Source organism: Lagenorhynchus albirostris, chromosome 17 (assembly GCF_949774975.1).
Source record: "Lagenorhynchus albirostris chromosome 17, mLagAlb1.1, whole genome shotgun sequence".
Classification (NCBI taxonomy): Eukaryota; Metazoa; Chordata; class Mammalia; order Artiodactyla; family Delphinidae; genus Lagenorhynchus; species Lagenorhynchus albirostris.
The window spans coordinates 48,579,996-48,602,122 of NC_083111.1; the positions used below are offsets into that span (position 1 = coordinate 48,579,996).

Genomic DNA, 22,127 nt, shown 5'->3' on the forward strand with positions numbered 1-22,127 from the left:
ACCAGAAGAAAACAAAACTACTCATTTGAAAAGATATATGCACCCCAGTGTTTGCTGCAGCATTATTTACAATACCCAAGATATGGAAGCAACGTAAGTGTCCATCAACAGATAAATGGATAAAGAAGATGTGGTATATAGACAATGGAATATTACTCAGCCATTAAAAAAGAAATGAAACCTTGCCATTTGCAACAACCTGGATGGATCTAGAGAGTATTGTGGTAAGTGAAATAAGTCAGACAGAGAAAGACAAATACTGTATGATATCACTCACATATGGAATCTAAAAACCAAACCAAACAAACAAAACAAGCTGAAAACAGACTCATAGGTACAGAGAACAAAAGAATGGTTGCCAGAGGGGAGGAAGGTGGGAAGGTGGGTGAGATAGGTGAAGGGGATTAAGAGGTACAAACTTTCAGTTATATAATAAATAAGCCACAAGGATGTAATATACAGAATAAGGAATATGGTCAATAATATTGTAATAACTTTACGGGGACAGATGTTACTAGAATTATCATGGTGATCATTTCATAATGGATACTAATGTCAAATACTATGTAGTACACCTGAAACTAACACAGTATTGTACATCAAATATATTTCAATTAAAAGTGTATATATAATCTTGAATGAATGAAAACAATACTTACTCAACACTATGGCATTCTGACAGAGCCTCGTCATTGAGGATTTATTCTTTCAACCCTTCTTTCTTAGCTGTCTCTTTAAGGCAGTTTCCTTCTTTTACCACGTGTCCTGGCTCCTTTGGGACAGGCAAATTCTTTGGCTTACCCAAGTCTGAGCTCTAAGTGTGCGCACATGGAGCACGCAGAGCTGAGTGTGCACCTGGAATATCAAGGCCCTCAGTGAATTTGGAGGGAAGCCTGCCACACCACCCAGCCCCATCCAGAGAGTGTTCCGGCTGCCCTGCGATTCCTGAGAACAAAGTTCGAAGTCACAGAACTGGAAAGGGTGTTAGTGACAGAGAGTCCAGCCCAGCTCTCTCAGAAATTATAGGCCCTACTCTCTGCTCCTCAGACCAACTAGGACAGGCAGGGGGTCTGACTGCTCCTTAATTCTTCGTAGAAATAGTTTCTCCCCTGTTTCTGTGCTGTCACCAGCTCCACTGGTTTTGAACAAGTGGCCAGAAAGCTTGGGGTACCTTCCAAAGCCCCCAGGATGGATGAATGGAACGAAGGTGGAAGGAAGAAAGGAAGGGAGGGAGGGAGGTTGGGAGAGACGGATAAATAAAGGGGTAACCCTAGCCGGCGAGGCTGAACCCCTCGCGGAATCCACCCACTCCCATACCGTCCTCCTCCTATTCTCAGGCCGCCGCTCTTGCGTCCCACGTCCGGCTGGGGCGCACCAAGGGAGGATGCGGGGAAGCGTTTGACTTGGCACGGGGTTGGGGGTAGGGCAGCAAGGGCGAGGGGAGGTGGGGGAGGAGAGGTGGGGAAGGGGAGGGCCTTGGAGGAGGAGGAGAGGAGGGGCGCGCTGGGAGCCGGCGCGGCGGAGGGGGCGGCTGGCGCCGCGGGAGCTGGGCGCCTGGCTGCGGCGCGGGCGGGCAGGCGGGTCGAGGGACGCGATGCCGCCGCCGCCGCCGCCGCCGCCGCCGCCTCCTCGCCGGCCCGGACTGCGCCGCCGGGGCTGAGCCGCCCTAGAACCGTGAACCGAGCGGCCGCTGGGCGCGCCAGCAGCGCAGGAGGATGGGCTGCGGCGGGAGCCGGGCGGATGCCATCGAGCCCCGCTACTACGAGAGCTGGACTCGCGAGACGGAGTCCACATGGCTCACCTACACCGACTCGGACGCGTCGCCGAGCAACGCCACCCCGGACAGCGGCCCCGAGGCGGGCGGCCTGCACGCAGGTGAGTGCGCCTGGCTCCCGCAGACCCCCAGCGCTGGGAGGCTGGGCACGGGAGGGGGAAGCGGGAGGGACGCAGGGCGCCGGGGCAGCCCAGTCCCCCAGAGAATTCTGTGCGGAATGGTGTTGGTGGTGTTGGGGCCGGGGGAGGAGCGGGGAGGCGGGAAACAGCACCTGTCTGCTGACAGACCGACCGACCCAGGCCCAGGGAGCAGGGCCAACCAGAGACCCCTAAAAAAGGCTGAGCTAATCCCCTGGGCCTCGCGGAAACACCGCACCTCTTGGCCTCCGCCCGTGCCTGCTCATTGGCCGGGGCCGGGTCGGGTGGGAGGACAGCCCGCGCGGCTTGCACACCTGTCCCGCCGCCCACCCAGGCTTCTCGCCCGCTTGGACTCGCCTCCGCTGGATTTTGGCCCGTTTCCTCCTCTGGCCGCCTGGGCACTCTCTCCCTTGATTTATAGACTGGTCCAGATTACCTGGGTGGTTTCTTCCTCGTGGCTTCCGCCTTTTCTCCCGTGTCTCGGGTTTTGAAAACCAGAATCCTAGTTCAGGGCAAAATAAACAACGGCCGCCCCATCACTAGTTCTGCACTTCAGCTTACTTTTCAGGCAGTTGTTTCATAGCAAGGACTTCCTCTCTACCCCACGGTGCCTCGATGCTTTATACGAGGCAGGGCATGAAAGCGGATTACGACTATAATTTAAATACTCTTACCATTCTGGCAGAAATCTGATAGAAGGATATGCAAAGAACTTTCTGGACCTGTCGCAAATCACATTTTGTTTTTTCTTTTAAAGCAGACAGTAATAATTGTAACGTAGAGATGAAAACAGACTGTTGCCACAGACTGACCTTTAATCATAAACTTGTTAGTGACGTTAAACGGAAAAAACCTCACTGCTTATTACATGGATGTTGTCAGAAGCCAGATCAATATTTGTATAAGGATGTTTTAACTATTTCCCTTTATGTGGCTGGCATTTTTTAATATTGAAATCTAAGATAGAAAATGAGGTTAATTTGAAGAATAGCATATATTATAAGGAGGAGGAGAGAAATGTCAACTACTCCTAACACATCAGTAGCCCTAAATTCCTGCCTCCTAAATAAGAGCTGTCACTTTAATCCTGAGATTCTGTCTCCATCTTTTAGGACCAAGCTGGGTCCTTTTTCACATGAACTTTGTGATTTTTTTTTTTTAAGCGAGAACCGTCAGTGAAAATTGTGCAAGGCGTAATACTTCATTTGTCTCTAATTTTTCTGACTCACAGTAGCAATCATAATGGTTATTTCGTATTGCTGACGCTTTCAGTGGGCTTTCAGATGGTGTTGGCTGAATTCAGTGTCAGAATGAGGATAAGACGCGCCTTCAAAATAGACCTGGTAAATGTTAGATGTAACAACATTTCCTGAGGAGGTATGGTACCTCTCAGGAGACACTCAAAAAGACCAGAGCTGCACTCCAAGGAAATAAGGTTAAAAACATCTAACGTGGAAAAGAACAAAGTACAGCTTCAGGGAATGGTTGCCTTGGTGACTGGAACTATATAGTGTGTGTGTGTACATGTGTATGAGTGTGAGAGAGTTATTATGGGATGACTAAATATGTACATATTTATTTGTTTCCAATGCTTATTCATTTATTACTCTGCCATCCTGAGTCATGTCCCATCGTGCATCATGAGATCTGGTTCCCGCAACAGGTGGGGTCCGGGACAAGCATGCTCATTCGTGGTACCCTACCAAACATGGGACAGCCCTGACAGGCAAGTGGTGCTGAAGACCTGAATCATTCACAGGAAGGGCTGGGCTCCAGTCGCAGAACAGCGCCCTGAAATTGGCAAGACACTTAGATGGGCAGGATCATTTCAATTCCCTAGAAATTTCCATCAGCCTCAGAGGAGAGGAACGTTTCTGAAGATCAAGATGGACTCAAGCTGTCCCTGGAAATCCACTGGCATTCCCTTTAGAGCCTTTAGAAAAAATGCCTTCTTGATTCTTGTGGATTTTCCAGACTAGCAACTTGTCATCTTTGGTCAGAGTGGGTCATTGGAGAAAGCGACAGTTCTCCTGGCTTTCAGCCACCCTGCGAGATTAGCCAGCATCCTTTATTTTATTCTTCCCTCCTGCTCCCCCAGCCTCACCCACCTGCTGCCAGTGCACCACCTGTGAATTCAGTTCCAGCCTTCAGGGGGGCACCCACTGGCCCGCAGTGACTGTGTGGTGATGAGAAGCCAGAATGCCACTTTTTCCTGTTTCCATCAACTCTTTTCTGATGGGGGGACAAAAGGAAAAGCTGGATTTAGGGGAATTCAGGTTGTAAAGTCATCACTAAGGCCTTCATGACTAGAGCTCTAGAGCTGGAGAGGCTCTCTGAAGGTCATCTGTTGAAGGCAGATGGGATTCAGTTAAGTTGCCCCAGTCTGCACTGCACAGCCTCCCAGTCCTTTTGCAGTTCTTACCCCCAGCTCCCTCAGTCCTCAAGAGTCCTTTCTTTCTGGGCCCCTGGTCACTCTCCTTTAGTAGCAAATTGAAGCCCCTTTTCTTCTAGCCCTCCCAACCTCAGGAGCTCTGAGGGCAGGGAGTGGACTAATGCATCTTTCTATCTTGTGCTTAGCCAGTTACACTGTGGAGCCCCCAGCTGGGATTTTCTTGAACGCGTAGGCTCTCCGTTTAACCCTCCCCTCCCCTGTCAGCTCTTCCTAGATTCCCTCCCCCTTTGCTCTGCCTTGCATCCCTTGCTGCCGATGTTTTCCCACTTGAATGAGTTTAACCTAGATTCCTCCAAGTGTCTTTCTGAGCCCACAGCTTTTCTTTAACAAGTGCCCCCAGCTTTGCCCTACCCCATTGAAACCCCTGGCCCAGCTCAAAGATGCCATTTCTTCTGTAGCGCCACCACCCCTCAACCTCAACTCCACACCCATATCTACCAAAAGGCCCTATTTAAGCACATCTGCTTGTAAACCTCATTTCTATTTCTCTTAGTCCAGTCCAGATTGAGGTCACATCACGTGACAGGTGTTCAGTATTTGTTGAATGAATTCTGCATTTCACCGCAGGAAGGAGGCATGTTTTTCTGCCAGTTCCACAAAGGAGAGAGTTTTTTCCTTCTTCTCCTTACTTACAGGATCCTTACATGATCCTGAGCCTTTGATCTCTGTGTTTGGGGATCACCTCCACTTGCCAGCAGAATTCGATTTTTAGATTTAACTATTATGTAGGCTGGAATTAAAGACCTAACTGAAGCCGCAGTATCTGATATCCATTGCTTCTCTGTGTCATCGAAGCCTGTCTCTCTGTCACAGGAGGAAATTAAATTGGTCTGGTGTGATTTAGTTCTCATAAAATCAGTTTACTGGATTGATTTTTACCTCTGTGGTCTGATGGAGGTCTCCTATGGAGAAAGGGGGTCTCTGAGGTTGCTCTGCCCCAGCCTAGCTCAGCCATTCCATACATGAATAACTTCCTAGCTTCACCTCAATTTAATCACGAGTCCCTTAAATTACATCCTTAAAGATACCCTTTTCTTTCTTTTTTTTTTTAAACCTAGTATAGGACATAGACTATTTTAGATAGTCTATAGATTTTTTCTTTTTGACTTCATTGGGTTGGGTCTTCGTTGATGCGCGCGGGCTTTCTCTAGTTGCAAGCGGGGGCTACTCTTCGTTGTGGTGGGTGGGCTTCTCCTTGCGGTGGCTTCTCTTGTTGTGGAGCACGGGCTCTAGGTGCGTGGGCTTCAGTAGTTGTGGCACGTGGGCTCAGTAGTTGTGGCGTACAGGCTTAGTTGCTCCACGGCATGTGGGATCTTCCTGGACCAGGGATCAAACCTGTGTCCCCTGCATTGGCAGGTCCCTCCCCTTTTCTACTGTTAGTATTTTTCTAATGTCTCTAGAGAATAAAACATTTCAAATTTCTCTAAAATGCTTCTACTTTATAGTTTTAAATTGCTATAATAAGTGCTTTAGTGAATGCAAGATGGAAGATTGCAGAATTAGACTCACAGCAAAATGATTTATCTAAATCAATTGAAATATGTCAGGTGAAATGAAGGGCACTTAATATTACCATTAGCTAACATTTATTGATATCTTACCAAGGGCCAGGCGCTATGCTTAGTGGCACTTTATGTAAATCATCTCTCTTAATCCTCACGAGGGGGGATGAGGTAGAACTATTGCTATCCTCCTTTTGCAAGTGAGGGAATGAGGCTTAGAGTGTGCAGTAGCTTTTCCCGATCCAAGACTCGAATCCAGCTTTTTCTGAATCCAAAGCCCGCACTCCTAAATCCTGCCCTCCTGATGAATGGGGGGATCAACTATAGAATTCTTGATTTGACAGTGGATGGAACTCAAAGTCTAGTGTGGTGTCTTGGCAGTCTAGTCTGGTCTCAGCACAGTTTTCTTCCGCAGCATCTCTGAGGAAGTGATATCTCTTCCCTAGGGATGGAGGTCTACCCATACCTTTGTGGAGCAGTTTCCCTTGCAAGAAACTCTTCCTGCTGCCTTATAATTTCCACCTGGTCTCACATAGATCGTTCCTTCAACATTTGAAGATTGCTGTTGTATTTTCTCTCACTGTTGGTCCGCCAGGCCAAACACATGCAATTCCTTCAGTCATTTCTCAGACTTCTGTGGGACTGACCATATTCCTACAAATGCACCGTTTGGTTTGTCAAAGTCCCTCTTGATACAAGGGACCTATGCTGCTGACGTCAGCTGAAGAGCCCAAGGAAATATGAGGTCTGTTATGATGTGGACACTGACCCTTTCCCGATGCAGGTAAAACCAGGTTAGGATTTGTTTGTTTTCCTGCTGTTGTTGTTGCCATATTACCTTGATGACTCACATGAAGCTTGCAATTAGTTAAAACCCTTAGATCTTTCTTTCTAGTCACATTTAAGTTCTGTGACATCAGTGACATTGTCTGGATTTCACTCTACATACCCAGCACCTGGAACAGTGTCTAGAATATAGGTGACACTCAATAAATGTTTGTGGAATGAGTGAATTTTTTTCCCTAATGAATCCTACATTTGTACTATTGATTTCCATATCCCAAATTTGGGATTTTTACATTTCTTCTTGTTAAAACTAATCTTGTTGGTTTCAGTTTCATGTTTAAACTTACTGACCTTGACTCATTTGGGTAGTGCCATGAAGACAGTAGTCTAGGTCTTTGTTGCCCTATGTTGGAAGTCTAAAGATAAAGGACATTTATTTGCTCATTTGTTTATTCAATATACCACTGGCACAAAGATGAGTGAGATATGTTCCTCGACCTGAAGAACTTAATAGTACAGGGGACACAGGTGGACACACTTCAGGTCAGCATGGTGCACACTGGAACAGCATGAAGGAAGGGTGCTGGGGGAGTGCAGAGGACTGAGTAGTTCATTTTGCCTGGGGAGGGGCCGGTGTGTACAGACCCCTGCAGGAGGCTTCCCTGCAGAAGGAAGCAGGACTGCTCCTGCAGACGTGCACAGCCGGTTACTCTGATTCCCTCCTTGAGTGAGGGCACCTGTGCAGAACCCTCCAGGGGCTTCCTGGTGGATAAGCCTCCCTGCTTCCCCCAGCTCTCTCTGTATACCTGTTACCACTTGGTTATATTTTCAAACAATTTTTTAAATTGAAGTATAGTTAATTTATTAATTTACAATGTTGTGTTAGTTTTACGTGTACAGCAAAGTGATTATATGTATATATATATAATTTTTCAGATTCTTTTCCATTATAGGTTATGACAAGATATTCAAACAATTACTGACTAAGGTCTTCCCCCGTGGGAATGACTTGCTCCGTTAGTTAGGTAAGGTGTCTTTCCACTGGCCATTGTAGTCCTGTGCCTAACGCTGGGCCTGGCTATAGTAGGACCTCAAGCAATCTCTCTTCAATGAATACATCTCCTAAAACTTCTCTGTGTCCATTTCGTTCTTCCTGCAGTGCCCAGAGATAATGTTTTCTTTCCTCAAAAGTTCCATCTGCTCGTCCTTTTCAGGTTCTTGTCTACCTGATGGGTTGTATAGTAAGAAAACATCCCCACCTCTCTACACCCCCTTTGCCAAACACAAGCCCCTTTATTATAAGGGTGGTTTTGCAAAAATCACTTCAAGAAACAGGTGGCAGCAAACCCGGGCAGTTCATCAACATCTAGGAAGTCTCACCTCTCATGGCCCTGGTCTCTTGAGCAGTCACCGGTCCTGCCCCAGGCTCTCCAGGTGCTTTGTCCAGCCCAGTGAGAGCAGTGGTCACACTGCACTGCCGGGCTTGTTCCCGTCTGTGTCTCGGGGTAGCCTGTGAGCTCTGCCAGGTTGCAGACTGCATGATTGGCATTTGCATGCCTGACATCTACCACATGTGTGTTGAATGACTGTAAAAGTACCTAGGTGGATGAATGATCCAGCTAGGCAAGTGAGTTTTGTCTGTCTGTCTTGTACCCTCTTTCCTGAGTCCTATCTTAGATGATTTTGTCTTGGACATTAGTCCAGTGAACCGTGTCTTCATTGGACACTAGATAAAGCTATTCTGGCTCTGATCAGAAATGAATTTAAGGCTCCAGGCTTGGGCCCCAATGCGAGGAAGAGAGTCCCCTCTCAATCAGCAGGGAGTCTTTTCGTGCACTCAGCAATCCCCCAACCCCTGGAGGTCCTGCCTTCACCCTGGGATCTGTGCACCTGTGACCCTCAGCCCCTTCCCGCAGATAAGACCATTCTGTCCTTGAGTGAAGCTGGGAGTCTGAGCCTGTTGTTCCTTACCCATGGTGTCTGGGCTTTCATCCCAGGAGCCCTTCTGTGTCAGGCCCATGGCCTCTAGCCCCTCTCAGAAGACTATTTGACCCTGCCAGGACTCTTACAGAGGCTCTCTGGCTGGTCCCAATGCCACCTTTGCTTCCATCTGTAGAGGAGACTTGGTGGGTGAACCCTGAGCCACATTGTGGTCCAGCCCCTTCCAGCTCAGCCACCAGCAGAGTTCACGTCCTCACGTGCTCCCCTCCCACTCTGCCCCCCGCCCAACTGCCTCCTTCTCTCCAGAGATAAAGCTCTTTCACATTGTTGCTGTGGGCTGAACTGTGTCCCACCAAGTGTATATGTCGAAGTCCTAACCTCCAGAATGTGATATTTTTTGGTTTTTGTTTTTATTTTATTTTTATTGAATTCAATTTACAATGTTGTATTAGTTTCTGGTATATAGCAAAGTGATTCAGTTATACATATATATGCATATTATTTTTCATATTCTTTTCCATTGTGGTTTATTACAGGATATTGAATATAGTTCCCTGTGCTATACAGTAGGACCTTGTTGTTTATTTTATATATAGTAGTTTGTATCTGCTAATTTCAAGCTCCTAATTTATCCTTCTCCCACCCTCTTTCCCCTTTGGTAACCATAAGTTTCTTTTCTATGTCTATGAGTCTGTTTCAGTTTTGTAAATAAGTTCATTTGTGTCACATTTTAGATTCCACATATAAGTGATATCATATGGTATTCTCCTTTCTCCTTCTAACTTACTTCACTTGGTATGATAATCTCTAGGTTCATCCATGTTGCTGCAAGTGGCATTATTTCATTCTTTTTTACGGCTGAGTAGTATTCCACTATATATATGTGCCACATTTTCTCTCTTTATTCATCTGTTGATGGACATTTAGGTTGTTTCCATGTCTTGGCTATTGTAAATAGTGCTGCTATGAACATGGGGGTGCATGTATCTTTTCAAATTAGAGTTTTCTTTGAATATATGCCCAGGAGTGAGATTGCTGGATCATATGGCGACTCTATTTTTAGTTTTTTAAGGAACCTCCATACTGTTCTCCATAGTGGCTGCACCAATTTACATTCCCACCAACAGTGCAAGAGGGTTCCCTTTTCTCCATAACCCCTCCAGCGTTTGTTATTTGTAGACTTTTTAATGATGGCCGTTCTGACGGGTGTGTGGTGGTACCTCGCTGTGGTTTTGATTTGCATTTCTCTAATAATTAGCGATGATGAGCACCTTTTCACATGTCTATTGGCCATCTGTATGTCTTCGTTGGAGAAATGTCTATTTAGGTCTTTTGCCCATTTTTTTTATTGGGTTGTTTGCTTTTTTGTTATTGAGTTGTATGAGCTCTTTGTATATTTTGGAAATTACGCCCTTGTCGGTCTCATTGTTTGCAAATATTTTTTCCCAGTCCATAGGTTGTTTTTTCATTTTGTTTATGCAAAACGTTTCATTTTATATAAGCAAAAGCTTATAAGTTTGATAAGGACCATTTGTTTATTTTTGTTTTTATTTCTATTGCCTTGGGAGACTGACCTAAGAAAGCACTGGTATGATTTATGTCAGAGAACATTTTGCCTATGTTCTTTTCTAGAATGTGACGTTTTTTGGAGATAGGGTACTTACAGAGGTAATCAAGTTAAAATGAGGTCATTACAGTGGGCTCTAATCTAGTGTGACTGGTGTCCATATGAAAAGGGAAATGTGAACACACAGACAGACACTCAGGGACAATGCCATGTGAAGGTGAACACAGAGATTGAACGGCCAAGGAAGGCCAAAGATGGCCAGCCAAGCAGCAGAAGCTACAGGAGAGGCATGAAACAGATTCTCCCTCACAGCCCTCAGAAGGAACCAACCCCACCAGCACCTTGATCTCAGACTTCTAGCCTCCGGAACTGTGAGACGATACATTTCTGTTAAGCCAACTGGTTTGTGGTACTTTGTTACAGCAGCTACAGAAGACTAATAAACATTTATTTATGAGCACAGACACTGAACATTTGGAAATAATAAGAGAGAGGATTTCTGTGGTCACTACCTCACACTTCCTTCAGAGATTGGGTCTCTTTCCTTGTCATTTATATTCAAATAGCATTTATTGAGCATCTACTATAGGTGAGAATTTTTCTCTTGGGATGTTACCTTACATAACTCTCTAAAATAACCTCAGAAATCATTGCTATCACCATCTACCAGATGAGGAAACGAGGTTCAGTGAGATTAAGAGATTGAGCGGTTTAAACACAACACTGTAAATCAACGACGAAAAAATTTAAAAAATAACAGTACTAATAATAAAAGAGATTGAGCGGGGGGTCACCCATCCAGGAAGTGGAAGCACCCAGCTCAGAATCCAGTTCTCTAGTTTCTAAATGCAGGGCAGTACTAACGACTAAGCACAAATTTAGGGGCCTCCTCCACCCCATCTGGTTTGGCTTTTTTGAAAATATGAGCCACTTGGAGTGGGAGCCTCCTGCCAGCGTTCTCAAGGATGAGGACAGGAGTCTTTGAAGAGACACGTGCAGCTCTGTGACACTAATGCCACCCCCTGCCTGTGCTGAGTGTCCCCAAGCAGGGCTGCCGGGGCTGCTCAGAAAATCACCTGCATCCCACTCACCTGATGGGCTCGTTAAAGGTGGAATAGTCTTTGGGCAGAATAAGATTATTTTCTGGTTTCAATGAAATGGGTGCTCCTCAAGAAAATCTAGAAAGTGCAGAGAAGCACACAGAAGGAAATAACGCCTCTGTAACGTTTAGGTTTTGTCCTTAAGGTCCTGCATCTAGGTGTATATGGTGCACATTGTATCTTCTGTAGGGTTTATGTTTAGAGTTTGAGGGGGCATGGGAAAAATATCCCTCAAATTGCTTGGAAGCTCAAAGGCCAAGAAAAATAACTTTTTTGTTTCTTTGTGTTGAGGAAAATATTTAGAGGTCGTGGCAGCCAAAGTCTGGTTTGAATGGGGGAAGAGCAGGGGCCAAAGACCGTGGATCAGCGAAGGGATTTTTCTCCCTGTTTTCTTTCAGTACTAAGCAAACGTAGTTGAATTCAGGTAAGTTATATACCAGGCTAATGCGTAGTGTGAGTCCACTGTGTGTAACCCCTCCACCTCCCCCTTTCACCTCCCTTCCGTCCCCCACAGTTGGCTCGGGCTGAGGATGCTGTTTTATATTCTGCCTAGCTGTTTGCTGGGGTTTAGAGTTGCTTTATGGGTGTAGAAACATGGGGTGTGTGTGTGTGTGTGTGTGTACGTGTACCAGCTCTCTGTCTGAGTCACAAATACCCATGAGGTCGTGCAGGTTGGCTGCCCAGCGTTGGGGTTGCTACAGCCCCATACACTGCAGCTCTGGGTCTCTGTGTCAGACAGAATAGATATGGAGTGTCTGCCTACATCTTGCCATGTGGCTTCTGTGTAATGAAGCAAAGCCAGAAGCCTGAGTAGATTTTCCTTAATCTAGCTCTATCTGCTTTACGAATAGTGCCAATTTTCCCCAGATTCCAGGATTAGGTTGTCCATTAGTCCTTACTTTGGGTAATGTTGTGAGTCTTGGTCTTTTTCTGTCTTCATAGGCATTTTAATGGGCATTTGGGCAAGGCTGAGTCAGAGGCTCCTAGCTAGATGCCCTTCAGCCTGGAAGTCCAACCCAGAGCTGCTAGACCTTTTCCTCCAAGCCACTGCACCCACAGCTGTCAAACAGCCACACCTACGGGAGGGACCACTCAGCCAGATCTGATCTCTCTGTTTACAATCTCCTTCTCATGTGACCATGTCCTAACTTTTCTCTTCATCATCATCATCATCATCATCATCAACTTCCTTGTTATTTTGCTTGGAGATAGTATAGTTCAGTGGTTAAGGAATTAGACTTTAACAACAGACATTTACCAGCTGTGTGACCTTGAGCAAGTTTCTTAGCTTCTCTGGGTTTCAGTTTCCACACTGTAAGATGGGAGTCATTACAGAATTCATGTACTCACAAATATGAAGGGCATAGTGTTTCTTTCTTCTTTTTATACAAAAGGATTTATTAAAAAAACAGTGAGACCCTACTACATCATGACACTGTCACACTGGGCTTTTAACACAAGACTTGCTCTACAATACTGGGGAGGGCGGGGCATAAAACACAAATTGATTCTGAAGCATCGCAATTAAGAAATACAGCAATGAAAGCAAATTTCTTTCCATGAGAACTCAGAGTTAAACTCCAGAGGGACCCAACATCATACTTCCAGTTCGGGGACTTGATACAAAAAATTTAGTTTGAACTGCTATCAGCAGGTGGCAGGGGCCACCTTTAAGTGAATCTTCAATTTGGAAAATACTGCTTCTCCACCTGTTGGGGCTAAGTTGCAAATGGAACAATTTAGTATGGTTTGCAGCTGTTTTGATGACCACCTCACCTGGATACTTTCCCATAACCACTGTGCTGGTCCCCACCTCTTGCGCGAGCTCTTCCTGCAAATCCTCCTCTGGATCCCCACTGTTGCTGGCGCTGATGATGTTCCTTCGACATAGCTATTTATATCTCACATTTACTAAGACCAGCACTGCGGTATTTCTTTTCCATTATCTTCTTCACTCGTTCCTCTTCCTTAAAGGTAATAAAGCAGAATAAGGGCATAGAGTTTCAGTGCTGCCCATCCTGGCACCTAGGATCCCCCGCCTCTTCAATCTCGCCCTGGACTCATCTCGCCAGTCGCAAACCCGGGGTCACCCCTCCTCTGTTTCTGAGTTGCTTGGCATTGCTGTTGAAAGTCATGAGTGTTGGCCATTGCATCCAGTAGTGATTCATGCCTAGAACCTCAGTGTCCTTACCAGTTCTTGGCAGTTCTGTTAGTTCCTTATTAATGTGCTGTTTTAGTCCCCATGTAATACTCCCAATGATATTATTCTGTTCTTGCCCTCTGAATGCTAAAAAAATGGAAGACTTTCTGTGAATTCTCCCATCTCTTCCTCCAATCGCCTATTGTATATCCTTCTTGCCACCTCAGCATTTTTAAACATCGTTAGCCATCCTCTCTCCTCAGATCTGCCTGTTTGGATTCTAGGCCCACTGATGAGGTTGTTCCTTGTTGTAACAATAGATGAGGCCATCACAGGTGGTTCCATATTTTTTCTGCACTTACCAAAGGTCTGGAGATTGGTAGCCACGCTGCTCAAGGCCGCTATCAAGGACCCAGGCTCTTTGAGCTTATTGTTTTGCCATCCTTGTCGTGTGGATTTCATCCTCATAGTTGCAAGTTGCTGTGGCATCTTATTTTAGATAGGAAGAAGGGGGAAGGGTAGAAAGAAGCATTCCACCTAAGTTTTCTTTTTAATCTGTAAAACAATAGCTTTCCCAGAATCCAGTAAACTTTGCTTGCATGTCACATTGGCCAGAACCGTGTTACATGGCTATCACAGGCCTCAAGAGCCTAGGAAATCAAGACTTTTAGCTGCGCTCATGACCCCCTAAAAGTAATGGGTCCTTTTGCAAAGAAAAAACGGGGAGAACAGATATTGCATAGGCTGCAGGCAGGTGCATGTACCTTTCATCCGAAGACCATGTCAGAGGAGAGAAGAGTAGCAGGAGTCAGGGGAAAGGAGAAAAGGAAGTAGAGAGGGGAGAGGCGTAGGTCTGCCAGAAACCAAGACAACATAATTACTAGTATTAAGATTTTGCTGTAATAATAATATATAATAATAATAATTGTGTGTTTTTAGCTTTCCCATGTGTCAAGCGAATTCCTAAAGGTGAATATTTGCTGAAAAAGTTACATGTGCCAATATTGAACTAATCTCAGAAATACTGCAGTAATAGCCCAAACTGAAATCTTTTAAAATGGTCTTTCGACATCAGACTCTGTGCTGTGTACACGCGACGCGTGGTGGACATTTCCTTGTTTTCCGCTTCATTTTCTTGCAAAGTTAATGCCAGCCAGAAACTGATGTGCCAGCTGATCCTCTGTGGTACCTATTTCCAATTAGTGGGAACATTTGTGCAGGTTCACTGTGCAGGGTCGCTCTGATGCCCGGGCTGGGGGCTTCTGCTGGAGAAGCAGCAGACAGCCAATTGTCTAATTTAAAGAGTTACAGTATTTCCTGTGAAAGTTTTAAAAAAATCACCCTGCTATTGTCTCTAGGTCTGGTGGACTTTAGGGCACAGGGAAACCAAAAGGATTTGTAGAAAATAGCAGGGCTGTTTGGGAAACTGGTCGCCATAACAACAGGGCACAGCACAGCAGCAGTTACAAGGGAGGTGGCGATGGCCAGCGCCCTTCACAGGAGGGACGATTCAGGTTTAAACACCTCCATAAACAACAGTTGTGTTTGACAACGAGGCGTCCACAAATTATTACGTCCAAGAGTCACTTTTCAAGGACTGTCTTCATAGCAGTCAGGTTCAAATTTGCTTGCTGGGGAGATAAGTGATGTGTGTGCCAATGCTAAGGAACATAGCCACTGCTTCGTGAGCGTGGCTTCTGTTAACTGAGTGCCCAGCACGTGCCAGGACTTGCGTATTCAGTATCTAATTCTGTTACCCCCATTTTACAGATTGGGGGAAGTCAGGGAGGTGAGGTACCTTGCCCATGGGCTGCACATCAGGTTCTCTTGGGGAACCTAAAATAAAGCCTGCATTCCAAACCTGGGACTTCAAATATGGTAGAGGGGTGGGGCCGGAACTCCTGCATCTTTAACAGCTTCTTTAGGTCAACACAGAGAGGCATTCCCTCTGTCTGTGGTGGAGCAAGATTCTGCATTTCTAACAAGCTCTCAAGTGATGCTTGGACCTCTCTTAGAGAAGGGAGGTCCTAGATCAGAGCCTGGCAAACCTTTTCTGTAAAGGCCTGGATGGTAAATATTTCAGGCTACGTGGGCCACTGACCTCTGTTGCAACTACTCAACTTTGCTGTTTTTAGCACCAAAGCAGCCATAGGAAGAGATACATAAATGAGTGGCTGTTTGTTTTTTGATATTGAGCGGCGTGAGTTGCTTGTATGTTTTGGAGATTAATCCTTTGTCAGTTGCTTCATTTGCAAATACTTTCTCCCATTCTGAGGGTTGTCTTTTCGTCTTGTTTATGGTTTCCTTTGCTGTGCAAAAGCTTTGAAGTTTCATTAGGTCCTATTTGTTTATTTTTGTTTTGATTTCCATTTCTCTAGGAGGTGGGTCAAAAAGGATCTTGCTGTGATTTATGTCATAGAGTGTTCTGCCTATGTTTTCCTCTAAGAGTTTGATGGTGTCTGGCCTTACGTTTAGGTCTTTAATCCATTTTGAGTTTATTTTTGTGTATGGTGTTAGGGAGTGTTCTAATTTCATTCTTTTACATGTAGCTGTCCAGTTTTCCCAGCACCACTTATTGAAGAGGCTGTCTTTTCTCCACTGTATGTTCTTGCCTCCTTTATCAGAGATAAGGTGACCATATGTGCGTGGGTTTATCCCTGGGCTTTCTATCCTGTTCCATTGAGCTATCTTTCTGTTTTTGTGCCAATACCATACTGTCTTGATTACTGTAGCTTTGTAGTATAGTCTGAAGTCAGGGAGCCTGATTCCTCCAGCTCCGTTTTTTGTTCTCAAGATTGCTTTGGCTCTTCAGGGTCTTTTATGTTACCATACAAATTGTGAAATTTTTTGTTCTAGTTCTGTGAAAAATGCCAGTGGTAGTTTGATAGGGATTGCATTGAATCTGTAGATTGCTTTGCGTAGTAGAGTCATTTTCACAATGTAGATTCTTCCAATCCAAGAACATGGTATATCTCTCCAACTATTTGTATCATCTGTAATTTCTTTCATCAGTGTCTTATAATTTTCTGCATACAGGTCTTTTGTTTCCTTAGGTAGGTTTATTCCTAGATATTTTATGCTTTTTGTTGCAGTGGTAAATGGGAGTGTTTTCTTAATTTCACTTCCAGAATTTTCATCATTAGTGTATAGGAATGCCAGAGATTTCTGTGCATTAATTTTGTATCCTGCTACTTTACCAAATTCATTGATTAGCTCTAGTAGTTTTCTGGTAGCATCTTTAGGATTCTCTGTGTATAGTATCATGTCATCTGCAAACAGTGACAGCTTTACGTCTTCTTTTCCAATTTGGATTCCTTTTATTTCTATTCTTCTCTGATTGCTGTGGCTAAAACTTCCAAAACTATGTTGAATAAGAGTGGTGAGAGTGGGCAACCTTGTCTTCTTCCTGATCTTAGTGGAAATGCTTTCAGTATTTCACCATTGAGGACAATGTTGGCTGTGGGTTTGTCATATATGGCCTTTATTATGTTGAGGGAAGTTCCCTCTATGCCTACTTTCTGCAGGGTTTTTATCAAAAATCGGTGTTGAATTTTGTCAGAAGCTTTCTCTGCATCTATTGAGGTGATCATATGGTTTTTCTCCTTCAATTTGTTAATATGGTGTATCACGTTGATTGATTTGCATATATTGAAGAATCCTTGCATTCCTGGGATAAACCCTACTTGATCATAGTGTATGATGCTTTTAATGTGCTGTTGGATTCTGTTTGCTAGTATTTTGTTGAGGATTTTTGCATCTATGTTCATCAGTGATATTGGCCTGTAGTTTTCTCTCTTTGTGACATCTTTGTCTGGTTTTGGTATCAGAGTGATGGTGGTCTCGTAGAATGAGTTTGGGAGTGTTCCTCCCTCTGCTATATTTTGGAAGAGTTTGAGAAGGCTAGGTGTTAGCTCTTCTCTAAATGTTTCATAGAATTTGCCTGTGAAGCCATCTGGTCCTGGGCTTTTGTTTGTTGGAAGATATTTTTTTTTTTTTTTGCAGTACGCGGGCCTCTCACTGCTGTGGCCTCTCCCGTTGCGGAGCAGAGGCTCTGGATGCGCAGGCTCAGTGGCCATGGCTCACGGGCCCAGCCACTCTGCGGCACGTGGGATCTTCCCGGACCGGGGCACAAACCCATGTCCCCTGCATTGGCAGGTGGACTCTCAACCACTGTGCCACCAGGGAAGCCCTGTTGGAAGATTTTTAATCACAGTTTCAATTTCAGTGCTTGTAATTGGTCTGTTTATATTTTCTATTTCTTCAGGGTTCAGTCTTGGAAGGTTGTGCTTTTCTAAGAATTTGTCCATTTCTTCCAGGTCGCCCATTTTATTGGCATATAGTTGCTTGTAGTAATCCCTCATGATTCTTTGTATTTCTGCAGTGTCACTTGTTACTTCTCCTTTTTCATTTCTAATTCTGTTGATTTGAGTCTTCTCCCTTTTTTTCTTGATGAGTCTGGCTAGTGGTTTATCAGTTTTTTACCTTCTCAAAGAACCGGCTTTTAGTTTTATTGATCTTTGCTATTGTCTTCTTCATTTCTTTTTCAGTTATTTCTGATCTGATCTTTATGATTTCTTTCCTTCTGCTAACTTTGGTGTATTTTTTTTTGTTCTTCCTTCTCTAATTGCTTTAGGTGTAAAGTTAGGTTGTTTATTTGAGATGTTTCTTGAGGTAGGATTGTATTGCTATAAACGTCCCTCTTAGAACTGCTTTTGCTGTGTCCCATAGGTTTTGGGCCATTGTGTTTTCATTGTCATTTGTCTCTAGGTATATTTTGATTTCCTCTTTGATTTCTTCAGTGATCTCTTGGTTATTTAATAGTGTATTGTTTAGCCTCCATGTGTTTGTATTTTTTAGAGATTTTTTCCTGTAATTGATACCTAGTCTCATAGTATTGTGGTCGGAAAAGATACCTGATATGATTTAAAGTTTCTTAAATTTACCAGGGCTTGATTTGTGACCCAAGATATGATCTGTCCTGGAGAATGTTCCATGAGCACTTGAGAAGAAAGTGTATTCTGTTGTGTTTGGATGGGATGGCCTATAAATATCAATTAGTCCATCTTGTTTAATGTATCATTTAAAGCTTGTGTTTCCTTATTCATTTTCATTCTGGTTGATCTGTCCATTGGTGAAAGTGGGGTGTTAAAGTCCCCTACTATTATTGTGTTACTGTCGATTTCCCCTTTCATGGCTGTTAGCATTTGCCTTATGTTTTGAGGTGCTCCTATGTTGGGTGCATAAATATTTACAAGTGTTACATCTTCTTCTTGGATTGATCCCTTGAACATTATGTAGTGTCCTTCTTTGTCTCTTGTAACAGTCTTTATTTTAAAGCCTATTTTGTCTGATATGAGTATCGCTTCTCCAGCTTTCTTTTGGTTTCCATTTGCATGGAATATCTTTTTCCATCCCCTCAGTTTCAGTCTGTATGTGTCCCTAGGTCTGAAGTGGGTCTCTTGTAGACAGCATATATATGGGTCTTCTTTTTGTATCCATTCAGCCAGTCTATGTCTTTTGGTTGGAGCATTTAATCCATTTACATTTAAGGTAATTATCTGTATATATCTTCCTATTACCATTTTCTTAATTGTTTTGGGTTTGTTTTTGTAGGTCCTTTCCTTCTCTTGTGTTTCCTGCCTGGAGAAATTCCTTTAGCATTTGTTGTAAAGCTGGTTTGCTGGTGCTGAATTGTCTTAACTTTTGCTTGTCTGTAAAGGTTTTAATTTCTCTATTGAATCTGAATGAGATCCTTACTGGGTAAAGTAATCTTAGTTGTAGGTTCTTCCCTTTCATCACTTTAAATATGTCGCGCCACTCCCTTCTGGCTTGTAGAGTTTCTGGTGAAAGATCAGCTGTTAACCCTTTGGGGATTCCTTTGTATGTTATTTGTTGCTTTTCCCTTGCTGCTTTTGATATTTTTTCTTTGTTTTTAATTTTTGATAGTTTGATTAATATGTGTCTTAATGTGTTTCTCCTTGGATTTATCCTGTATGGGACTCTGTGCGCTTCCTGGTCTTGATTGACTATTTCCTTTCCCGTGTTAGGGAAGTTTTCAACTATAATCTCTTCAAATATTTTCTCAGTCCCTTTCTTTTTCTCTTCTTCTTCTAGGACCCCTATAATTCGAATGTTGGTGCGTTTAGTGTTGTCCCAGAGGTCTCTGAGACTGTCCTCAATTCTTTTCATTCTTTTTTCTTTATTCTGCTCTGCAGTAGTTATTTCCACTATTTTACCTTCCAGGTCACTTACCCATTCTTCTGCCTCAGTTATTCTGCTATTGATTCCCACTAGAGAATTTTTAATTTCATTTATCGTGTTGTTCATCATTGTTTGTTTGCTCTTTAGTTCTTCTAGGTCCTTGTTAAACGTTTCTTGTATTTTTCTCCATTCTGTTTCCAAGATTTTGGATCATCTTTGCTATCATTACTCTGAATTCTTTCAGGTGGACTGCCTGTTTCCTCTTCATTTGTTTGGTCTGGTGGGTTTTTACCTTGCTCCTTCATCTGCTGCATATCTCTCTGTCTTCCCATTTTTCTTAATTTACTGTGTTTGGGGTCTCCTTTTCACAGGCTGCAGGTTTGTAGTTCCCTTTGTTTTTGGTGTCTGCTTGTGTAGGCTTCCTGGTGGAGGGGACTTGTGCCTGTGTTCTGGTGGGTGGGGCTGGATCTTGTCCTTCTAGTGGACAGGGCTGTGTCCGGTGGTGTGTTTTGGGGTGTCTGTGAACTTATTATGATTTTAGGCAGCCTCTCTGCTAACAGGTGGGGTTGTGTTCATGTCTTGCTAGTTGTTTGGCATGGAGCTTCCAGCACTGAAGCTTGGTGGCTGTTGGGTGAAGCTGGGTCTTAGTGTTGAGACAGAGATCTCTGGAAGAGCTCTTGCTGATTGATGTTGCCTGGGGCCGGGAGGTCTCTGGTGGTCCAGTGTCCTGAACTCAGCTCTCCCACCTCAGAGGCTCAGGCCTGACACCAACCAGAGCACCAAGACCCTGTCAGTCACATGGCTCAGAAGAAAAGGGAGAAAAAAAATTTATAAAATAAAATAATTAAAATTAAAAAATAATTAAAATAAAAAATGTAAAAGAAAAAGAGAGCAACTAAACCAATAAACGAATCCACCAATGATAACAAGCACTAAAAACTATACTAAGATAAACATAAAAATCAGAAACAAGTCAGTCGCAGACAACAAACCCCAAGTTCACAGTTGCTCCCAAAGTCCACCGCCTCAATTTTGGGATGATTCGTTGTCTATTCAGGTATTCCACAGATGCAGCGTACATCAAGTTGATTGTGGGCATTTAATCCACTGTTCCTAATGCTGCACAGAGAGATTTCCCTTCCTCTTCTTTGTTCACACAGCTCCTGGGGCTCAGTTTTGGTTTTGGCCCCGCCTCTGCGTGTAGGTTGCCCTCAGGCTTCTGTTCTCGCCCAGACAGGACAGGGTGAAAGCAGCGGCTGACTAGGGGGCTGTGGCTTATTTAGGCTGGGGGGAGGGAGGGGTATGGAATGTGGGGGGAGCCTGCGGTGGCAGAGGCCAGTGTGATGGTGCAACAACCTTAGGTGTGCCGTGTGTTCTGTTGGGGGGGTTGTCCCTGGATCATGGGACCCTTGCAGTGGTGGGCTTCACAGGCTCCCAGGATGGGGGCAGGGGGGGCAGTGTGTGGATAGTGACCTGGGCTCGCACACAGGCTTCTTGGTGGCTGCAGCAGCAGTGTTAGCGTCTCATGCCCGTCTCTGGTGTCCGAGCTGATAGCCATGGCTCGCGCCCATCTCTGGAGCTCGTTTAGGCGGTGCTCTGCCTTCTGTGGGCAGACAGGGAAGGAATCCCCTCTCCTCGAGCACCCCGAAGTAATGGTCTCTTGCCTCTTAGGCAGGTCCAGAGCTTTTCCCGTACTCCCTCCTGGCTAGCTGTGGCGCACTAGTCCCCTTCAGGCTGTGTTCACGCAGCCAACCCCACTCCTCTCCCTGGGATCTGACCTCTGAAACCTGAGCCTCAGCTCCCAGCCCCCACCTGCCCTGGCAGGTGAGCAGACAAGCCTCTCAGACTGGTGAGTGCTGGTTGGCACCGATCCTCCGTGCGGGAATCTCTCCACTTTGCCCTCTGCACCCCTGTTGTTGTGCTCTCCTCTGTGGCTCCAAAGCTTCCCCCCTCCCCCCCCCCCCGCCAATCTCCGCCAGTAAAGGAGCTTCCTAGTGTGTGGAAACTTTTCCTCCTTTACAGCTCCCTCTCAGAGGTGCAGGTTCCGTCCCTATTCCTTTGTCTCTGTTTTTTCTTTTTCTTTTGCCCTACCCAGGTACGTGGGGATTTTCTTTCCTTTTGGATAGTCTGAGGTCTTCTGCCAGTGTTCAGTAGGTGTTCTGTAGGAGTTGTTCCACATGTAGATGTATTTTTGATGTATTTGTGGGGAGGAAGGTGATCTCCACGTCTTACTCCTCTGCCATCTTGAAGGTCTCCCCTCTATTTGATGAGTTTCAATTAGTTGCACTTATTATTATTTGTGTGTGCCTAAACTGTTCCATTTTTGACTAATGGGAGCCCCTTGGTTTGATTCCTTTTTACACAACTCCAGTAGTCTTTGATAGTCCTTGCTTTCTGGTATGATGTTTTTTCTAGACTTATATTGTATTTTTCCTGTGCTAGACTTGGAATTAACCATTTCTCTAAGGAGTCCTGGTTCCTTTAATTGAAATATGATATTTAGAGACTACAGCCTGGGCACCTGGGG

General features: G+C 44.7%; 1 protein-coding gene across 2 annotated transcripts in view; it reads left to right on the plus strand.

The window, feature by feature from the left end:
• Window positions 1–1,715: 1,715 nt before the first annotated feature.
• The window catches only part of BAALC (BAALC binder of MAP3K1 and KLF4), an 87,766-nt gene continuing 67,354 nt past the window's right edge, over window positions 1,716–22,127 (plus strand). For both annotated transcript variants that reach the window (XM_060128247.1, XM_060128246.1), the window contains exon 1: window positions 1,716–1,875. In XM_060128247.1, coding sequence (XP_059984230.1) covers window positions 1,716–1,875 — 160 coding nt within the window. The remainder of the gene's footprint in view (window positions 1,876–22,127) is intronic.